The sequence below is a fragment of the Anopheles funestus genome, chromosome 3RL (assembly GCF_943734845.2).
Source record: "Anopheles funestus chromosome 3RL, idAnoFuneDA-416_04, whole genome shotgun sequence".
Taxonomy (NCBI): domain Eukaryota; kingdom Metazoa; phylum Arthropoda; class Insecta; order Diptera; family Culicidae; genus Anopheles; species Anopheles funestus.
The window spans coordinates 28,921,185-28,942,839 of record NC_064599.1 but is presented as its reverse complement, the minus strand read 5'-3'; the positions used below and the strand labels follow the sequence as shown (position 1 = coordinate 28,942,839).

The following is a 21,655-nucleotide window of genomic DNA, read 5'->3' as shown; positions in this document are numbered from 1 at the left end:
CGACCATTTTCGGGTCTCGAATGTCTATCGCTCGTCGGCAGAAACTTACTGCACCTTGCCAAACTTTAAAGCATGTCAGGCTAGTTTTCACGCAAAACCACCCAAAAAGCAAAAACCTGCCACCAGCAAGATTTGTGTCAGCGAACTTGGACGTTTTTCATTTCCGGCTCGGATGATCCTGTCCGTGGTATAATTCGTGACAAACAGCAAACAGCTTGTCTCAGGCAGGCACGATCTCGTGAGTGAGTCAACTCTTGTTCAAATTGTTGCTACTATCAACAAGACTATAACATCTGTCTACAACAGCAAGCAAGCAAAAAAACAAACCTTGAAAGTTATGGTGCAGTTTATGGTGGCTTATCAAATGGTGATCGTTTGGCACGGGAAGCAAGCAAAGAAAAAAGGAAGGAAACAGATAAGCGAAACGCTAGAACTCGAAAGATAATTACTATCGGTCATTTATGGGACACGCGAGGTAGTTGCTATCGTGTGTAGCAGTTATGTGAAACCAGCTTCTTACTGTTTAGCTGTAGTGAGAAGATTTTTGGTGGACGTTACTAGTGCTGGGTGAATCTGATTCATGAGTATTAATTTTGAATTCAAATAAATATCCATGGATCTCCACAATCAAGATTCTTGAATTTCTTAAAATTTATTAATCTTCAAAGATTCCTGATATTACACAACTTTTAGCTATTTATTCTTTTTATACATCTTCAAGAATTCTGAGGTGAGGTGAGAAGTGAGGTTATTTAATTTATCTTAAAGAATTCTTAATTTTACAGACTATAGGCATGTTTGGAATGATTCCTCACTGATAGTTCACTCCTCACTAGACTTTAACCAAGCATTTTGACACAAATCAAACCGAGCAAAATATCTAAAAAAAAAAGATTTTTAACTTAGTTCAGTATAATATACATGATTCCAATTGTTCAATTACCACAAACATTCTTGGTAAAGCTCACCTACACTACAAGCTCAACTCTGATCAAAGATTCTTATTTTATTCATGATTTCATGATTCATGATTTATTGCTGAAACAGCATGATTCTAATCACAAAATAAAACTCGACAAGTCCAAAAACATTACATATCTAATTCGCCATGTTTTATTCGCTCCTCACTATTCATTCATTGCTGTCTACTTGTCGTCGCTACATACATCTTTCACTTCAAAAGAGATAAATGCTAACATACTTGACATTTGCTATATTCGACGCTATCAGCCACATGCCACTTCTGTTCAGTGCCTATGTTTTATTCGACTATATTCACACAATCGGAGCTCGGAGCCGGCTCAGCTTATCTCCTGTGGTGTTAATGCCAAGCAGCAAATGTAATGAATTCCTATTGCTTCGACGGTTAATGGTGGCACATATTTTGTTACTCGGACACTAGCATCCACAACCGGTATATGTAAGGCTACATGTGTGGGTGCGTTTCTAGTTGATTTTTATGAGTACAAGATTTGACGGCTTTTACGAGTTTGAGGTTCCCAACCGTGAACAGCGGGACCGCGTGCGCGTTATTTCACGCGAAGCGACCGCATTGTTTACCAGTCCGTGTGCATTATTTTATTTGTCACACGTGCGTTGTTTTTTTTTTTGCTTTTTTAGGCAAAAAGGAAAAGAAACTAAGAAACCAACATTACACCTTTGTGCAAACAGTTAGGCGGCGCTTACCAGGGCGCTTGACTCGCTTGGGCAGCATAATTCTTTTATGATGCCAAATTAAACGCCACCGACTCGTAACGCGCTTCACTGTCCGGGGGTATTTGCAACGACCACTCGGGGACAAATTTTAATGGACGTAATGTCGCTAACAAGGTCATTAAATCTTTTTTCACCCGGGGGCTGCACGGGACGGGAAGAGCGTTTTTAGTTTGTCGCTTAGATTATTCATCAAGTTTGATGGTTTTATTTCCACCTCCGTTAATATTTAACGATCGCAGAACTAGTAAAAAAAACACATTTGCGTTTTGCATTTGGTAAAGGATTTACCGGTAGCCGCTCTGTAACGTTTTTTTTCATTAAGGCTTATTTTTTTCTACCACAGAAACAAACCGCAGATTATAAAACAACACCGATCCCTTATCTAATATCAACAAAACATTGGCGCCACAGATTGCAAACCTCGGTACGCCCTGAAAACCCATCCATTAAGTCCCATTTTAACCCCTTTTCTTGTGGGTTAAACTGGTCCCTACACAAAAACACACCAAGCCAGGTACCAAAAGCCAACAATGGCTAATGCTTTATTATACCTCCCGTTACCTTATGGTTTTTTTGTGTGTTTGGCTTATGAAATATTTACTACCATCAACATAAAAATTAGATGCGCGAAAGATCGACACGAAATGCTACCGCTTGGTTTCGTGAATTTTCATCCACCCTCCCGACCGAAAACACCAAAAACGAGTGAATGGATTGAAGTTTTGCGGGTGAAAAATCGTTGGCCAAAATCGCGAGATTGCGGTCAGCAGCAACGAACGCCCCAAAAAAAACCTCCCGAAGCGTCGAAAGTGGCCTCCGTTGGCTAATTTATTTCCCGGTAATGGTTCCGGTTATAATAAACGACCGACAATTAGTGGTAAAAAGTAGAACTCACGAGCCACGTGCCGAATTTTTGCCTTTCGTCTGCATCAGAATTTAGTGAAAAAGGGTTAGCAAGCCGCCCAGGTTTACGTTGACGTTGGTACAAAATACAACAAAAAAACACACCAACATACTCGCACACAAAATATCAGCTTCAATTAAATGATTTACTACGCTTACTGGTTCGCATTGACTATTTAGCAGCAATCTAAACATATCACAGGCGTTACCTATTTTTTGCTTTTTGTTTATTTGCTGCTTTGCTGCCATTCCTCGCAATGATTTCGTTTCGATAGGAATAGAAATTAATTTGTTTGTTACCTGACACCAGGACGGTACGATAAGGGGTAACTACATCCCTTTTGTTTCGTTTCGACGGGTCGCGCCAGGAAAGCCAGGAAATGGTCGATCGGTCGGTGATTAATTGGCATGAAATGTTCTGTAGGCATTAGGTGATTAAATTGTAGCAGATTCAACGATAACTGCGCTATAGTTTTATGACTGTTAGCCAACGGTAGTGTAAATGACAGCACAATCTACATATGTGAGCGGATATTTCGATATTTAACTAAATATGGCTCGTGGAAAAATATTACATTGAATGTTTCATTTTTTTGTATTTAAAATGTTTTTGATAAAGTGATGGAGTGTTACAAACCTTTATTTATTATGCCTGTTTCACAACATGTGAAAATAAAATATGGACTCACCTGTAATGAAAAATAAAACAAAAATTATTAGCGTGTTAAACAAATTAAATTCAACAAAATAAAATAATCAACACCAATAATTTATTTGATAAACTGAGAGTATCTTCTTATAAAAATTGTTTATAAAAATGCTTAACAAAGTATTGAAGAGATTGCCATATGACAGTTGTCGGACATTATCTCGCGCGTCCAACAATAGGTAAGAAATTTATCCGGAGTTGTGAAATAAAAAGTTATAAAATAAATTCTCAATAAAACTATCCACATCTCTAATCTCTATCCAAGAACTCCTTTGTTCCTCAACAACTTCTCCAGTCGCTTGCGGGAATGGGATCTCTCCTAGCTAGTGACCTTGAAGTCTTGTTTGGTGAGTTCTATGTAGATTAACCTATCAGATCAGAATGATGATGATCACATGACCAGAATGACTCATACAAAATACAAAATTGGATGAACATCTACAAAAAAGCATGATCGAAAGGCTCGCTGGTAAATCGTTTATCGAGTTTGTCTAACCAGACACCGTACGCATTCAATTTTTCTAGCTGTATTCTTCGAATTATTTATTTTGTTGCTTTGTCCAATTTTTGTTCAAAAAGTTCCCAACAAAATCTAAGGAAGCGGCACTAGACTTTGAGAATATTATCAAAGCCTCACAAAAACATAAGTCTGATGAGTTAGTCTAAATCTGATTGAGTACAATTATCATTCAATACCTCAAATTAAAAAATACATACAAAATACATAGATGGAGCTTTCTATACAACTTAATAGATCCTTTTTAGATAACTTAAAATCAAAACTAAACTATTACTATTTTGAAAAGGTCCCCATCATCCACTGTATTCTAGTTACTTTCAAACCGAAATCATCCTCTACACGCTACAAGCTACTGGCAAGCGTTAAAGTGCAATCAATTCGATAACATCCGCCTTTGCGTTCCCTTTCGCAGGCACGCTTAACCTTCACGGGAAAGCGACCCTTTCTCGGATGCACACAAAAAAAAAGAAAAATAACCTCGTCAACTTACTCGCAGCGGAACGACCGTCGTGTACGATATTCATGAGAGCATATTTATCCACCACCACCACCACCAAAGCATATGGACTACCTCCGTTATCACAAATCATATTTTGCCATCGTTCGGATCGACCCCATCGTACGGCGACAACTCACACTTTAAGGCCAGAACAAACAACAACGGTAGCACACATACACAGACACCAGCAGAGACGAAAAGAATCACTCTTTTTAACTTTAACCTTCCCAAGTCAAATGGTACCAAAAACTCGGAAGAATCATCAGTAGCATATGTTTCGGGATGAATGGGAGCATAAAACGGGCACGGAAGAGAAAGGTCAAAAGTTTTCCACGCCGAGAAGAAACTAGAGTCGTAAACTTTTGAAACTGATAAAATAAATTTGCTTCCTTCCGGAACGCGCACGCCGTTTTTTGGAGTCCGGGTCGCTCTGTCGTACGTTCAATCGTACGCCGGAAGCGTACCATATTTTTTGACGACGTCAACGTGTTTTTATAGCTGATCCGTCTTTGAATTACGTTTTGCTCAACCCGCTTTAACCACCGTGAATCAATCCGGTTGTAACGCAATCAATACGAATTACGTTGAGATGCTACGACGTACGAGCGCGTCGGAAGTAAATCGTGCGTGAATGATATCAAATTTTGCTTTATTTAAGTACATGATTTAGATAAATTTCTAAGAAATTTTCAAAAATGGAATTTTTCCTCGGAAATTGTTATATATTTTTTTATCCACTCAAACCCCTATTTTTTCACTCTCATTGTTTTGCATCCACACAAATTATCTTAATGATGTTACACGAAATTAACCACATAAAATTCAAGACACTCCTTCACCAGGCATTTAAACACACAAACAATTTCCCCCTCAAAAACCACTTCCAGAGTCAGATAAAAGTGGGATAAAAATTTTCATAGAAACAACATAAAAAAGGTCAACTCACCGTAAGGAATGGGACACCAAGAAAACAATTCATTTTATTACAACGACATCCTCCAAATCGGAAGCGAAATGCTTTGCTCTCTGCCTCATTCTACGTCTTAGCTTAAAAGTTTTGTGTCAATATTCTTTCCGAACTTCCGGAACAACGAACGCGTTTGCTTGCGGTGCTTTAGTGTGAAAGGAAAATAATCTCCCACAAACAAAAAAGAATCCCAATTGACAAACAGGTTTCCCTCGGACGGTTTTAAGGTTCCGCTCCCTTTTTTTCGTTTTGCATCCGAAACCAATCGAATGCCATTATTAACCAACGCGTTAACACACAAAGTTTATCAACCATTGTCTGGTACTGGTCACAAAACAATACGCCTAACTTTTTATCAAGTTATTAAAAGGTTTTCGGTTCGTTGCTGCGTACCGGTTCCTTGCCGTCGTTTCCTTCTGCCGGGGTGGCGAAATGGACGACGAAATGAAAGGATAGACTTTATGGCTTTATCAGGAAAACGGTTTGCGCGTTTTCTATGTGACGAAGGGTCAAGTGGGAATTTAACACCCAGTTTAACGAGCTTGTTGACAATAAAGATAATTTAAAATGCACTCTGAGGGTATAAATATTTCACTCACAAACAACAATAACCATAACATTTAGTTTTGAAAAACCATATTCCTTGCTAGTGTTTAGTACATATTTTAACATTTTTATGAATATTTGTAATCAACTTTTTTTAAACATATCCATACAAATACAACTTAATGGTTATGTTTTATATCCACACAAAAGAACAACACATTTTAAATTATAAATTCCACCAAATGGTTTTTCAAAACGATTCGAAACTAAATCAGACAATTTTAGAAAAATGAACTCCAAAGCATTGACGTCGTAAAACTTTCCGAATATTTTGACGACGAAACAACAAGCGCCAAACCACTGTTTATGTTCTCTCATACCGCTAAAAATCACAAAAGCTCAACTCATTTCAGTTTTATGTATTTTCGATTGATGTATACTTGACGTACTAACTTTCTTCTTGCATAGGGCGGCATCGAGTTCCAATACCTCTGGACAATCGATGAATCGGTTTGTTATTGACTGTTCGTTCAAATTCTTTCGAGCAGAAACAAAAAACAAAGACAAACCACATAAAAGGGAACTTGCATTTACTGGAAACTATCCTAACCAAACTTGTTGGTTGAGGTTTAAAAGTCACTTTAGCTGAAATTGAAAATTCCTTCTCAAAAGTAGAAAATGCATCACTCTGTAGCTCAATGTTGAATAAGGAGAAGAAGCTACAAGAAACTGTTTTTAAAGTTATCTTTAACGATCAAATATAGGCAATTTGATACCAGAAGCAATTGTTTGAGCTGATTCTGTGATTGAAAATAAACAGAATTTTACATTTCTCGATAGATGAACCTAAATATATAGAACTCACACTTGAAAAAAAAAAACTAAATCGATAAACTCAAAATAAAACATAAATAACAAAAGTTCAAAATAAAATAAATAAAGAATTTCTTTAAAAAAATCGATGAAATAATTTAAACTCTCTTTAAACTGAAAAAAAACTCTCAAAAAAGCTCTTGAAAAACTATTTGACAAGCAACATGAAACAAGACATGAATAAAATAATACATTGTTGTTTCATTTTGCCCTAAATCTTCCTTTAACGCAAAATTCTAGACGATTAATTTTTTTCCCAAGCTCGTGCTTTTTGCAATCGCTGTCAGTAAAGCTTCACTTACAATTTATAATTAACATTTCAATCAGAATATGTAAAAAATAAACAAACATTTTAACAGCATTGTATTCCATTGAAGTACCATTAGATTTTCCTTACCACGCCCTCAATTAGCCCAAACTCTCCCTCAGACGGTCACAAAATCAACAGGCAAACATTTATCTTTCGGAATTTAATCAACGAGATTTACACTCCTCAAAATGATTGCCCGACGTCAAGCAGAAATTGCCTCCAACGAGGTTTTTGGTCGGTTTCAACCAAGACCTTCCGTTTAACCTGGCCGATCGATATTTTATCCCATCAGATAATCTTGCAAAAAAAAACGAATGGCTTCAACTGCGTTTCATTTGCACAATCCTTCCTATTTGCAGTGAGATTAACCAACAAGGGCGTGAAATGGCGGAAGGAAAATCTTCACAACAACAGTAAAAAATCATAAGAAAACAGACATAAAACAGCTTCCGAGTGTCCGCTCCTTATACTGCACAAGCGGAAACAAAAATCATCTCCCTCGGCACAAGGCAGCACGGATGATTTCTACGGTGAATGGAAAACTCATCACTCATTGCCGTCCGTCGCTAGCCCGAACCAAACAAGCCTTCGTATCTGTGAGCCATAAATCAAAATAAAGCCCGAAAGCTCCGTGAGCATAACGAAACCTGCCACTCGTTACGCTTCATCTTGCTGCAAAATCTATTTCCCGTTCCGGTCCATCTCTGGGGAGGGTTTTGTTTAGGTGCGGCCTCACCATAAGTAGGAGTCATTTTCGTCGACCAAACTGCCGGCGGCACGCGGCATTCTTCGAGCAAATTGAATGACCATCACCCACGACACTTAGGGGGGCGGTGGTTTGGGGTGGAGTGGTGGCACGATTTTTCCCAAGCATTTTGGTTGCCCATTTTCTTTCCTCTCCGCCCCCCGTGAAGAGATGGCGAAAAGATTCGTTGGTTTTTCGCTTCGTTTCGCATCATCCTTTCCATTTATTCCATTCAATTTCGTTAAGCACCGTCATCATGTCGCGGCCATTTCCCTTTCTCCGAGTGGTGAGGGATGGAGGCACAAGGGGCGGTTCATTCGTTTGCCATAAAAGATAAATGCTTCGCGGTACGGTGAAATTGAAGGTCGCAAGGTTGTGACGGGACAAGGTGAGCGTGTAATGTAAAATGGGTAAAAATGTCTCATTCCTCCCACCTAAAGTGAACCGTGTTTAAATAGTACCGATGATAGAAGCGATGGAGGCTGTGGCAACAAGCGTACACACGAACCATGTCTTCTTTTCTCACCGTACCGAAAGTTGATAATTTAATTAACAACGATTTACCGAACACGGTAAAGAAATATCCATCCCATTGTCGGTGGGATCCCGTGCGTCCATCCCTGGCGGTGGTTTATCCGCGTGAAGATCCTTCCCAATGGCGTAAAAATCGTGGGAGGGCATACGAAAACTAATAACATTTTTCTACTTTTCCTTCATTCTTCATTTGGTTCCGTCTCCCATAGCGGGCAGAACACGAATTATCTGAAGCATCGTCAGCATCGTTGGTCGCCTCAACGCCGGCCTACGGGTACACGCTAGGGCTTAAGTAATTAGTGTCCTCGAGATGCGACTTGAATTTTAATTTGTCGTCACACCCTCCACTTGCACCTGCACCCGGGTGACCCTGGTACCATTTGGTGGGAAGAATGGAAATGGTTTTCCACTCGACCAGTTTCTATTTTTATAAACAGTTTCCAGCGTACCATTCCGGCCGGAAAACGATGGTCAACTTGAAACGATGAATAGGTTTGAAAAAAAAAACACGGTGAATTTGTAAGACTCTTCAGCAAGCTTGTGAAGGTAAATGTAATGTCCTCATAATTTCTCTTATTGAAGAAAAAAAATGTTTCAATCTGTATATTTTTTATAAATTTCTATTCTTGAAATGTAAGCTGTAAATATTCATTTTCAATTATTTTTAGACATCCAACAAATATCCTTCACGGACGAGTTGTAGGAAGGAAGTGAAAATGAAAGCGTCACAAAAGTTAAATGGACCATCTCAAGTACCTGTAGACGGATTCAAGTGCACTAGACATACCATGGAAGGAGAACGATTGATGAGAATATGATTGTGAATCGTCTGCTCAGCCCATTTGCTGGATAATAATCGTTACTCCTGGCAAAGAAAAAGGATTTGAATCTCCAAATCATCGAATAAATTTCACCTTCTTTTAAAGTACTTATTGGGACATTTTATTTTTAAAACAATTTCACATTCTTTTTTGGGAAAAATTGGAGCTTTTTTTGACAACAAAATGTGCTCATAAACCGTCTCCTTCAGGCTTACAAAAAAAACTCACAAAAAACATTCTTGTCAACAATTAAAACATTCAACCACAACACAGCGCTACAAGCGTATGATAATGTGGATCCTTCAAATTGGATCCTTGTTTCTTGTTCAATTTTTATGCCAACTCTTCATTATCCAACACACACACACTTAACCATTCCCTTGGTGCTTTAAGATGATGATGGTTTCATCTCTCATTAAGCGCCGACAAAGTTCGTCGTAAAATTCGGTCATTATTCTACTCATCGTCTGCTGTATGCACGGCGACTGACTATAATGAGCAGCTGGGGAGAACCGCTTTAAAATGAAATTTTCACCTGCACCACCTGATAATTGATAAATGATCCGCTGCCATGCGTCTTACGCTCGTCCCATCAAGACCATCCAAGTTTGCAGCTTTAGATGGATGGTTTCAAGCTGAAGGATCATAAAAAAAGAGTCACAAACCCCCAACACCAAGTGCAAACCGGGGTGGTTTGCCCCATCGTAAACGACTTCACCGTTCACAAGATGATGCTTGCACAAAATTAATCCACCACTCGAAGGCAAAAAGCAGAGCGAACGGAACAAAAGTGTAAAGCTAATTAGTCTTTAATGGGTTGAAGTAATGTCATAAGCTTCGTCCGTTTGTTCGCGCTTTTGTCGTGATGAGATGGTTTTGCTGTACTTTTGTACTTCACGTTGATTTGTCCTTCTCTTTGGGGTGCAGTGCCAGGATCTTTTGATCCGTTGACTGTTTTCCCGCCCCCCCACCAACTTAACCTTGCACACTTTGCGTTGTGTTTTCTCCCTCTGCTTTACGGAGCTACTGGATAAGCAGTAGCGTTTCATATTTCTTTCAAAGTCCTCAAACGTCCAGCTATCTGCTTTCTCGCTCCCGGTCGTAAGTGTAAAAGTGCCCGCCGGGATGTTTTCAGTGTGAAGAAAATGACAAAATCCCCGATAATGAAGGCGTGCGGATGTAGATGAAGCAAAGTAGGATGACGATTGCCATCGGACTTGAACCTGTGCGAAGGAGATTGCATCATCAACTAACCGGTGCCTTGCCTACTCAATGACGTCCGATCTTATCCAATCTTGCCTTTTTGCTTGTAAAAGCGCCGCTCGGAATATATATCCTTCCTGTCTATTCAATGAAACAAACACGCCTAAACTAGAACTGCTACACCGAACGTATCGTTTTCAGTTAAAGTGAAATAAAAAACAAGAAAATGCACCCTCACGAGATAAGCGAAGAAAAGTTAAATAACAGCACAAATTGGCTAGAAATGTTGCTCCGATCCAAAACCATCACCACACCAAACAATGCGAGCGAACCACGCCAGAGGATGAAAAGGTTTAAATTGCTCCATTGTCCAGGGAATGTCTTCATGTAACTCATTTCCAACCCGGATGGGGTAAGCCGCCGTTGAGTGGAGCCATGAATGAATGAACGGGGCCAACTGTGATGCTGGGAAGGTCATTTTCTTGCTTCCAACCTCATGCCCCCGGTGTGATGAGTGATGACGGAGTCTGACAGATAAGTGACGAAAGGTTCTCGTTCGGGGAATGCCTCGCTTAGCAATGTTCGAGACTGGTCGTCTACACTACCATCCTCCAAAGAAAAAAAAACACACGGGAGATCCCATTTCTTCTGACCTTTGGACTTCTGATTCACCCCCAAAAAAGGACCGTCTCACAAAGCGGTACAGATGATGATCGCAAATTAACTGCAGGTCATCTGTTGACGAGTGGAGCGCATGGGTCAGAGTGCCAGAAAAGTGGTATCCTTTCTTCCGAAAATGCCATGAGTGTCCAACGAAAGGAATGGCGGTAGCGTAGGTAGGTTTGTGGAGCAGTTTCAGAGATTTGTTTGGAGAGATTTACAAGCGCATACTACATACAAGCCGTGCTTCACAGCTGATGCGGCTGTCGCACTTGTGTAGATTATGTTGACAAAAAATTAAGACTTGTTAGAGCGATGGTGTGTAATTTTGGGAAAAGGTCACAAGGGACTGTATGGTTAGTTTGTTTGGGTGATGCCTTTAAAAAATTACGCTGTGTAATGGTTTAATTTTCATGCGACCCAGGAACAATCTTTAAATTTGATTATTACTTCTTTGATTTCAGAAAAGTCGATCAAATCGTTCGAATTTTGGAAACGAAAGAAAATATTTAAAAATATTACCCGAAGGAATTGATAAGTTAAGTTAAATTCAATAATGCATTACCTATTTTTGCTTTCCTGCTTCAATCACATTTAAACCACAGAATACGTAATCAACACCTAATGAAAATTTGTACGCAAATCACGAAACACAACCACACAAAAAAGAGAAGAAAAAAGTAAACCCAAAAAGGGGAGGAAAGAAAGAATAATATAAACTAACAATGAAATAAAAACTAACACATCCCGTACACTTATTGCTTTCATCGCATCGACCGGACCGGGGAAAGGAAGTGAACAAAATTCGATTAATTATTGATTGGCAACCGGAAGCCCACCCCGATCGGTCGGCAGACTAGCAAATTGAATCCTTACCCCCGAGGACTGAACGTCCTGAAATCACCCGTACGGGTACATCATGCATGAGTTGGGTGCACGGTTGACCAAAGTGTAAGCATTTCCTAACAGAGTGAACAATTCACTATGACCACGACGACGCTACAAACCACCACCGATCGCATGTACTAATTATTTCTTATTTAGACAAGTTAATTCATTAGCACGCCAAATTGGTATCGAAGGAACTGCCTAGGGTTCGGTTCGGAACATACGAGCTCCATCGACACCGTCTGCCCTTGAACATATGTGTTTGTGTGCGTAGGTATCAGAGGAAGTATAAAGAGGAAAAGCACACCAAGCAACAATAGGAGAGAAAAAAACACACCGAAAACAGGAAGGGAAAACGAAAAGAAAAAACTGGTGACGGTGAAAAGGAAGTGATAAAACCAATTGACTGGTTGCTCCCAGGTTCGTTCGGCAATCGAAGGCAACACCAGAACGAGTCGGTTCCCTGAATGGTTCCAGCGCTGATGGTGTCGATAATGACACCAACGATGATGAAGATTATTGCGCTGGTGGTATTGATGGTGTCCATTGGTATCGGAGTTTTTTTTCTCTATCTCTCTCACGTGCTTCACACGATATTGATGAAAGGAATAGCGTACATTGGAAAATGGTGCTTTGTCGAAGGTCGACTCCAATGTCTGGCCCCTGGCTGGTTGGTTGGTTCTTGGGCAGCGTATTAGTAATTCAATTTCCCCTTTTTGCTGTCCTGCTTATGGTATACGCTCTAAAATTGATAAAGTAGGATTTTCTCACCATACGTGAGAAGGCTGCCTAAGAAGAAGTGTGACTCACAACCAAGAGATTCGGTTCCGGTTGTGGTTTGGAAAGAAAAATGTCAATCCTTCCAACGATAAAACGATGGAACATTTTTTTTGGACAAAACAAAGTAATATTTTTAGCATCTGTAGGTACAATAAACAAACACCATATAAGATTTGTTTTATGTTAAAAACTTATTATATAACACTATATAATATGTATACAATATAACTCAACTTCCTCAAGTCCTCAAAATGTTTCTTAAAACATCCTTTTATCTCATATTCCTTCTTCTCTATCTCTTTATTAGTTATTCACCACAGACAATCAATAGCAACTCGCAATGATACTTTCTGCAAGCGCATCAGAACTATCCTCAAAAACGGGAAACAAAAACTGCTGACTACTGACTTATACATAGCACAACGTGTCTTGCCTTGCAGCACCCGATCTTCGGTTTCGCTTGGGTACTACTATCAAAACCCATCGTTACGATTCCATTTTGCTCGGTTGATTTTCAACCGCCGGCAGCTACAAGAACGAGGAAAGAAAGCCAAACCAATAGGCACATTCGATTGTACAATATTATGATGCTTCTCCTGGTCGTATCGGAGCCCACCCCAAAAAAAACCCCTAGTGTGGGTTCGTCGTTTGCCAAGTGGTTGCAATTGAACTTTGCACTTGCACTTGCCTGCTGAGCCTGACAAATTGTCCCTTTTTTGCCTGCTATACTACGGTTCAGTTTTCTTGAATACGGCGAAGAAAAGCTATCGTCGGCGCTCAAGATGTTTCTCGTGATGATTTTATTTAATAATATTTGTCCTTTTCACTGGCCTGGAAAAGACAGCTGAAAATGAACGATGAGTTTGTTCGGTTCGTACGAATGTCAGTGGGAAAGTCGTAAACGATGGTATGGAGCAGGGGATTTTGCGAACGAACAGATTGGTCTTGTAAATGGGGTTTTGGGGAAGTTTTGATATTTCGTACGTGAACAATGGTAATACAATTTGCTAAGTAGACGGATTTTCGAACGATGAGATTTCTTATCAAAAGGGCCAATAAAATTGTAAACGGATTAATATTAAGCTGGTATTACTTTTGTTTGAAAATGAAACCCAATAGTGATATAAATCATACTGAAAATAATTACTAAAATTTACAACTAATTCCTTGTATCTTTCTTAATTCTCTTGCTTGTTATCTAACTCTATCTAAATATCAAGAAAGGGGTATTTAATCTATCCTTGGTAGGATTACGCAAACGTTATAGCAATGGTGGTCTTCCAACGAGAAGTTTGGTACCAAATCCCATCCGGACAGTCCCCCCGTAGCAAGGACTGACTATCCAGCTACTTGGTAATAATAAGTCTAGTAAGTCAGAAATGGCCGGCATGACCTGTAAGGTCGTTAAGCCAAGAGCAGGAATAAGGTATTAAGTAATTTCTAAGCTTCATATGCACGTACTGAATATATTGTTGGGTCCAGAAAGTATTATTCCCATTCATTTTATATGCATGAGCTAGCGAAATAAAATCATTAAAAAGACATTTTTCGTATCATTGTAAAATTTTCAAGTATCCCTTCATGCTTCCCTTTGGGTGGATATTTATTTATACTACATGACAGACCCGACGACTAACTTTCTTGCTAAAAGAACCATAATTCTTCGAACAGATATTTCCCCATTCCGTCTAACCGTTTTACCGTTTTACATTTACCACCCACATGGAGACATTTTTCATTTCGTGTTTTTGTTTCTTCCCTTCTGGAATCGTGTTTTACCAGCCTACCGTACCAAACCAACGGGTTGACAAATATCGTGTCGAAAAACCCGTGTTCCTGTGCTGATCAATCGTTGTCGTACTTGCCACCAAAAAACACGACAAGCGCGTCACCCAGTTGCTTACCCAATGAACAGGAAACCCTACCACCGATCACTGTCTCGTTACACTCATTATCGAACTCAACTAGGGTCGAGCGAAAGAGTTTTTTTTTTGGTTTTTTCGTTTATTTTGTTTGCTACTGCCGTTTGTCGTCGACAAGCAAACAAAACGTAAACGATGAATTAAACGCTACTCGAACGTTCCGCTAGGCATCGGGGCACTATTGAACGAATCCAATTCCGAAACCATCGCTTGAAAGAAACGATTTTGTTCAATTTATTCGTTCAACCTTTAAGCCTCATTTCGGTATCCTTCCTCCACCGAAGGAATCCTATCGCCAACGGTACCAAAAATCACTTCCTTAACGGCAACTTCCTTTCCTTTCGGGGTGAAAAAACAACAGGGGGAAAACAATTGTGATCGCATATTTCTCTTCCTTTATTGTATTTGGTGCTGGTTTGCCAAAAACCGTTGCTTTGATATTACGGCTACACACTCGAAGGTGGTACAGAATGAAGCGTTAAAGGATTTATTTTCCCTTTTTTGCTTCTTTCTTTTACTTTATCGATTGTTTTTGATGTAGTGCTGCTATTTCCTTCTTTCCACACCGTTTACTCGCCCAGCACGTGGTAGTGTGAGCAAAAGTGTGTTGAATTAATTCTGTTGTTTTTCCTTGAGTCACACCGAAAAAGAAAATGAAATCAATTTTACGTTTTTTTTTTTTCACTCTCCCACCCCAAAAAACACCCACCCACCCATTAACAACCTGACCCGGGGTTGGGTTATCGTTGTTATCCATTCACGGTACACGGAGTAGTTGGAAAAAGAACCCAGCCAGATAAATCCGTTTGGACGAACAAAAAAAAGGCCAGGAAGCAAAAAAAACCTACAACAAACAACGTTCGCTCCAAATCGGCACGTCACGCGAGTGCAATTTGGTGATTTATGTTTCTTTTCTGTATTGTTTTTCGCGTCCCCCGCCAACTGCCTTGGCTTTTACGTTCATAATTTATGAGGTGTTTGACTTGCAGCACAAAAGTTCACAGCAACGAACCATTGATTACGTTTTCGAAGATCGTAATGATGGCCGAGACTAGGCGGCCTGGGTTGAAGTGTGTCCTGCAGTATGGTACGGAGACACTTCTCATTTTTCCGTCGCCGATCAATACTTTTCGGTTGAATTATTAATGTGCAATGAGTGGGTGTCGAGACGGCAAATATTAAACCCTCACATCGCATCGAAGAACTATTGGAACGTGTCTGGATGCAATGATAGCTTTTCGATGGGACAGAATAATATTTCTTCCGTTAGCGAAAAGCGCAAATATAATGCAGTGATACATGTGAACACCTGTTAGTGAACAGTGATTCATTATCAATACCAAGTTGAATGTAAATCAACTAAACAAATACAAATTTTGGTTTTTGTTTTGGTTAAAAGTAGACTAATTCCATGATTCAAGGCATCTTTGAAGAAATTTCCATAATAGTTAAACAAGTTTTGGTAACAGATGTACCTCAAAACCATAGTTTAGGTCCTTCTATGCTCAAAACACCAGTCGTTGAAGCTGGGAGTATACAGAACCTATAGTTTCTACAGTTCCAGTATTTCCCTCTTCGACACGATACGTAGAGGAGCACAACGAACTCAGGTGGAGTGGATCAGGTGGAGTCGAACCTATCGGAGATCGGGTACAGCCGTGGATGGAGGACTGCAATTCTAGACCGACTTTCCTGGAAACGGATTGACGACCAGGTTATATCTTCGCGACGTGCTCGACCATTAGCAAGCCAAAATGAGAGAGAGATAGTTCCAGTACTCATAAACCCCTTTGAGACATAGAATGTCCAATACTAACGAAACTATTCTTGTTAGAAATGAAGATGTTCAGACGTATGTTTGGCCCCGTATGTAGGGAAGAACAATGAGGAGCTCCATGAGTGCGAATTAGACTCGCCAGGCTCCCCTAGGCCCTGGTCATGTCATTCGGATAGGTAAGTACGAACCATTCAGTCAAGTCTTGTTAAGTCGTCCACATGGACTAAGGAGGCGTATTACATATGTCCAAACTAAGAAAGAGTGATGTCGTTGATGAGTAAACCACAAAGGCCGGAATCTTAGATTGGAGGACGGCGCTCAGTGAGCGGTTTAGAGGACTCCTGAGGCAAGACTCATACACTTCAGGATCTTACTAAAAGAAATTTTATCATGTTATTATTTAAATGTTTGTTCAACGTCACACAGCTTCAGTAAATGTATTTCACTGTCTCAAAGACTTGACTTGATCGTTTGTCCTATCAGTACCTGAATCGGTAAACTAAAAGATCCATTAAATATACATTCGACTATTTCTCAAAAACACGTCACAACGCGATGCTGTACACCGCACTGCTTGTTTAATATTAGGAAAGGAGTCCTTAGCATTTCGATACATCAGAATGTATGTGTTGCAAAAATCCTTAAGAAGATTTGTAACTTCCCATAGAGAACCCTTCAACACTAGTAGAGTTTTCTTCAGTCTCTTAATTAGAATTCTTCAAACATGTTTAAAACCGAATTTAAGATAGATTTAAGGTCCTTAAATCTCGCTCACCGTCAACCAAATATCAATAAAAATTTAAAAAAATACATTGAACAACAGATGATGAGTTACAAAACTACTCACCTGTACCCAGCGGCATATTGTTCGTCTTGTGGACAACCTTCGCCACCACGGTCGGCTCCTTTTTCTCTTCCGCTTCCTCCTGCACACGGCGTGCGATAGCACCGCCAACATTTCCAGCACCGACCGGTGCAGCCGTCACAGTAACCACCGTTGTTGTAGGCGTCGAAATCGGTTTCACTTTCGCAAGCGTAGCACCACCGGCCGTTGACACCGAGATACCACCGGAAGTGGCGGCCGAAGCTGCCACCATCGTACTGCCAGCCGTTGCAACCGTACCAGCCGTGGTCGCATTCCGTATCACCAGTATCGACTGCGATTTATCAAGCCGCTTAAGTGTGCGTAGCAAAATTGGACCTTCGGTACCATTTTTGCTTAACCGTTGCTGTAGAAAGATCGGTCCACCGGTACTGCCCGTTGCCGAAGATGTACCAACCTCCAGCGTGGTACCCTTCTTGAGTGCGTCCGATTGTAGCAGGATCGTACTGCCACCACCACCGACACCACTGATACCTTCAAGCGTACCGCTCTTAATGGCCGGCTGGAAAAGGATCGTACTCGCCCCACCGGTACCGGCCGTTGCTTCGGCGAGTGTTTTGGTTGTGTGAGCCTTCGTGATGGTTGCACCGGTACTCGTCGTTGTGAGGCGCTGGTGCTGCAGGAAGATTGGCTTATCCTCATCGCTAAGCAGACTCAACAGTTCGTGCGTGTTCTGTAGAATAATCTGTCCATTTTCGGAGCGTGAACCACGTACCAGGATGATGTTGCTATGTTGCTGCTGCTGTTGTTGCTGAGAGGTGGCCACGGTAACGGTGGCCGGACTCTGACTGCTCGTAACGATCTGCGAATGAGCGATCTGGAGTGCGTGGGTTTGTAGTGCTCGCGATGCTTCGGCCGAGATGGTAACGCCTGACTTTTCCAGCCCGCTTAGCAGTGTAGCGCCGCTGGTAGTGACCATGGTGGACGCGTTCGATACCATCGTAGCCGTCCCGGTAGCCGTCGCCACCGATTTACCACCCAGCTGCTGTTGCTCATTGCCACCGTTTGCTGCACCTGCAGTAGCATTGCCCTCCTCGGCCGTTGGACCTGGGTAGAAGGACAATACATTATTATTAGTATTTCATTTATGACAGAACTTTTTAAATTATAACTATGTAATTCAGCAAAAATTAGAAATGCAAATGTTTAGACAAAAATCAATTATATCTGAAAATTATTTTTATATTATATGCAATTTTTTCCTCTTCTTTAGTGGATAATTTATCTTCATCACAAATCCCACAGTAACCTTCCTCCGTCTTTTACAAAACAGGAAACCATCGCTTCTAATTGACAACTACCGGAAACGACTTCATTCGATTATGGATAGGATAGTTTCACCTTACTTTTACCCAGTTTTGGTACATTTATTGGGTAAGCAAGCATGCAAGCAAAAAAAACAGTAGACAGACGGAAGCTAACCCTATCACTGACCGGATATCTGCCCGTTAAATGGTACGAAATATAGCCACACCGATGGTAATTAATTTCTCTCCAGCAATGGAACATTTAACTAATTTCGATCATTTACAAATGGCTCGCAGGGCTATAAAACTTCCCGAAACTAACTGCCCACTTCCTGGACGGACTAACCATCTAATGTGCTGCATCCCGTCCAACAAGCAACGTGCTAAGGATCAATTTAATGGCCCCCAGCTAGCCGGATATATGCTCCCCGGAATTCTCGTTGCGTTTCGTTGCAGCATCCCCAGGCATACACTGTTTGGGGTTTTTGGTCCGTGAGAACGCTAGAACGTTCTGCATCACCGAAAGCGAGTTGTAAAATCAGTTAGCATCGATAAACTTCCGGTGTGTGGCAGGCACTCGCCTGATGGACGAGTGAAGTGAATGTTCGGTTTCTTCTACCAGTAGCATGTGTGTGTGTATTTGTACGTGTGTTTTTGACTACCGAAAGAGCTACTCGCACCCTGTCGAACGGACAAGCGGACTGGGTGACTAGGAACGGGTCAGCTAGGAATGGTAGCTGCTAATGTTTTCCCAAACAAACTATCACCTCGTCCATGCACCGGAACGACGATCATCCCATGTTCGAAAGCACCCCGAATGAGATACCCATCAAACCGCCATGAAAGTAAATAACGATACAAAACAACCGATAAATATCGCCAGCAGTGAACGTTTCCACCTAGGGACAGTGAATTTCGATTGCGAAATTTAACATGTGAAGTGTAGGAGTTTTGAATGGGTTGCCGCAGCATGCAGCTAACATGTACGGAAGCTCATAACGTTTTAAAATACATAATTTTAGAAGAAAACAAAATAGCTTTAATACTTAGCTTAAAGCAAATCTTCAATGAAAGACTGTTGCAATCAAAGTCATTCAAATTATCGTGAGTACTGAAATAATAAGTAGAATTATATTAAAACCATTAAAACAACATCCTTACGATACACAACATAAAAAAAATAAATGTACTTTCTTCGCATAGTCGTTCCCCAAGTAGCTGAAAAGTGTGAAAAGAAAGGACCTAAACCTGATCTGGAAAGCTTCCCTCATAAACTCCTTTATTGCTACTTTCGTTTTAATTCTTCTATTATATTTCTATACTCACGTCTGCAACTTACAAGCATAAAAAGGTTGCTAAACAGAGTCATAAGGATAGTTTTAAGCGTCATAAACGTCATTTGTCGCGATTCAGGAAATTCTGAAATGGATGTCAGCGGAACATATGATTGTATCCAATGGAATAGAGGACTAAACAATTCTACTTAAACGTAGTCTCACGAATGTTCGATTACCTCAGTTACCTTAGATAAGCTCAGCCCTTGTTTACGGGTAATGCTAAAAATTTCCTATTCTTCAAGGACATTTACAAATATAGAGAAACATATTCCAGACATGTTGGTATTTGCCCATCCGCAGAAGACATGAGGTTCTGATGTTCTTAATCGCAACTCTCTGATCTCAAATTTTAAGAACCATTCAAACTGACCATATCCAGAACAAGGGCTCCTGTGAAATGGTGAATCAATATCATTGTATAATCCTTGGGATACTGGATTAACCAACATAATGTAAGAAAATTGATATTAAAGATGTGAAACTCAATCATATGTATTGCAGTCTCCTGGAGTCTTAAATATTATCAATTTCCACATCGAACAATTGTATTTTCTAAATACCTCAAAAATATATCCCCTGAAATCAAAGCTGGTGTACGAAATGAGACTTATCATCGTTAATTTTTAACTTAAAAGTATCCCCAAATGTTATATCGCTTGGTTAAAAACTTGATTCACCCGATTCTTTCAGAGACCTTCGCATAACACACACGCAAACACATATCCAAATGTATAACACTTTGCAACAGGGAAAAGTCTTTGGATTCCACCCCAACGGAGCAACTCCTTGCATAAACCCTCGCGCCACATCAACTCAATATTTCATTCGAAAATTTACGCCACGATACCGATCGCATCTTAACGATAAACCATCGGCATGAAACCGCATCGGGATTCGTGCATCGCTTGCCGGTTCCATCCCCAGTTAAGAGGGATCTCGATAGATAACTCTGTCAACTCGCATTTCCGGTTCCCACCGTGTACAGTGTTCAGTGTGACCGAAACGAATGGTGGGAAGATTCGATCCATTTGCCCGCACGAAAACTGTCGTCCGTGTCGCACAGAGCCCGGTTCCGGTAAAGCGGTAAGTCACTTATTAAAAATAAGACATTCCCTTGCAGATCACGTACACCTTTACCACGGAATAGGCTGTGTCATTCGTTTCCACCCCGTTGCTTCCCATCTACTATCCGGCGATGACCCAACGGTATTCATCCCTGGGATAAACGTGCATAGTTTGCTTTAGTGGGCGCAAGTAGAGAAGAAAAAAAAACGCAAACGAAGCGTACATCCATTCGAAATAAGCAGCGAAACATTCGAACACTCTTGGGAAGGATAAGGCCTTTAGGCTTGCCTAACATCTTCTCAAGGGTTATAATTAAAACTTTGTGTCCCCTTTTGCAACTCCTGCGTACCCTAATACAGCTCCATTTCCTCATCACGCATTGGACAAGCTACTTCATTTGACCGGTTTTTTTTGTTGCTCCTCCTCTATTTCGATACTCACTTACCGAGTCCGCGAGTCGCATACATTCGCAACGCAAATGAGCTTCACTTTGGCTTTTGTGGCCACCCTTAAGCTATCCCTAGTTCTGATGCATGTCGTTTGTTTTTCTTATTTTTTTTCTCTGCTTCGAAGGATTTAGTCGCTCCTTCCCGGTAGCAATTTCCATTCCAAGTGCTTCCAAACAGAAACCCGGGCTCAGTTTCGGTTAAGCAAAGCCGTAGGCAATCATCACGAATATGATAATTGAATCTAAGAACTGTGAGTTGCTTGCCCGCGTGCTGGAACTCCAATTTCGACCGTACATTCCCG

At 40.6% G+C, this 21,655-nt stretch overlaps 1 protein-coding gene across 23 annotated transcripts in view; it reads right to left on the bottom strand.

The window, feature by feature from the left end:
* Nucleotides 1-21,655, bottom strand: part of LOC125767566 (uncharacterized) — a 183,468-nt gene that overhangs the window by 94,178 nt on the left and 67,635 nt on the right. For all 23 annotated transcript variants that reach the window (XM_049434258.1, XM_049434249.1, XM_049434252.1 and 20 more), the window contains one exon: nucleotides 17,221-18,303. In XM_049434258.1, the coding sequence (XP_049290215.1) occupies nucleotides 17,221-18,303 (1,083 nt within the window). The remainder of the gene's footprint in view (nucleotides 1-17,220; nucleotides 18,304-21,655) is intronic.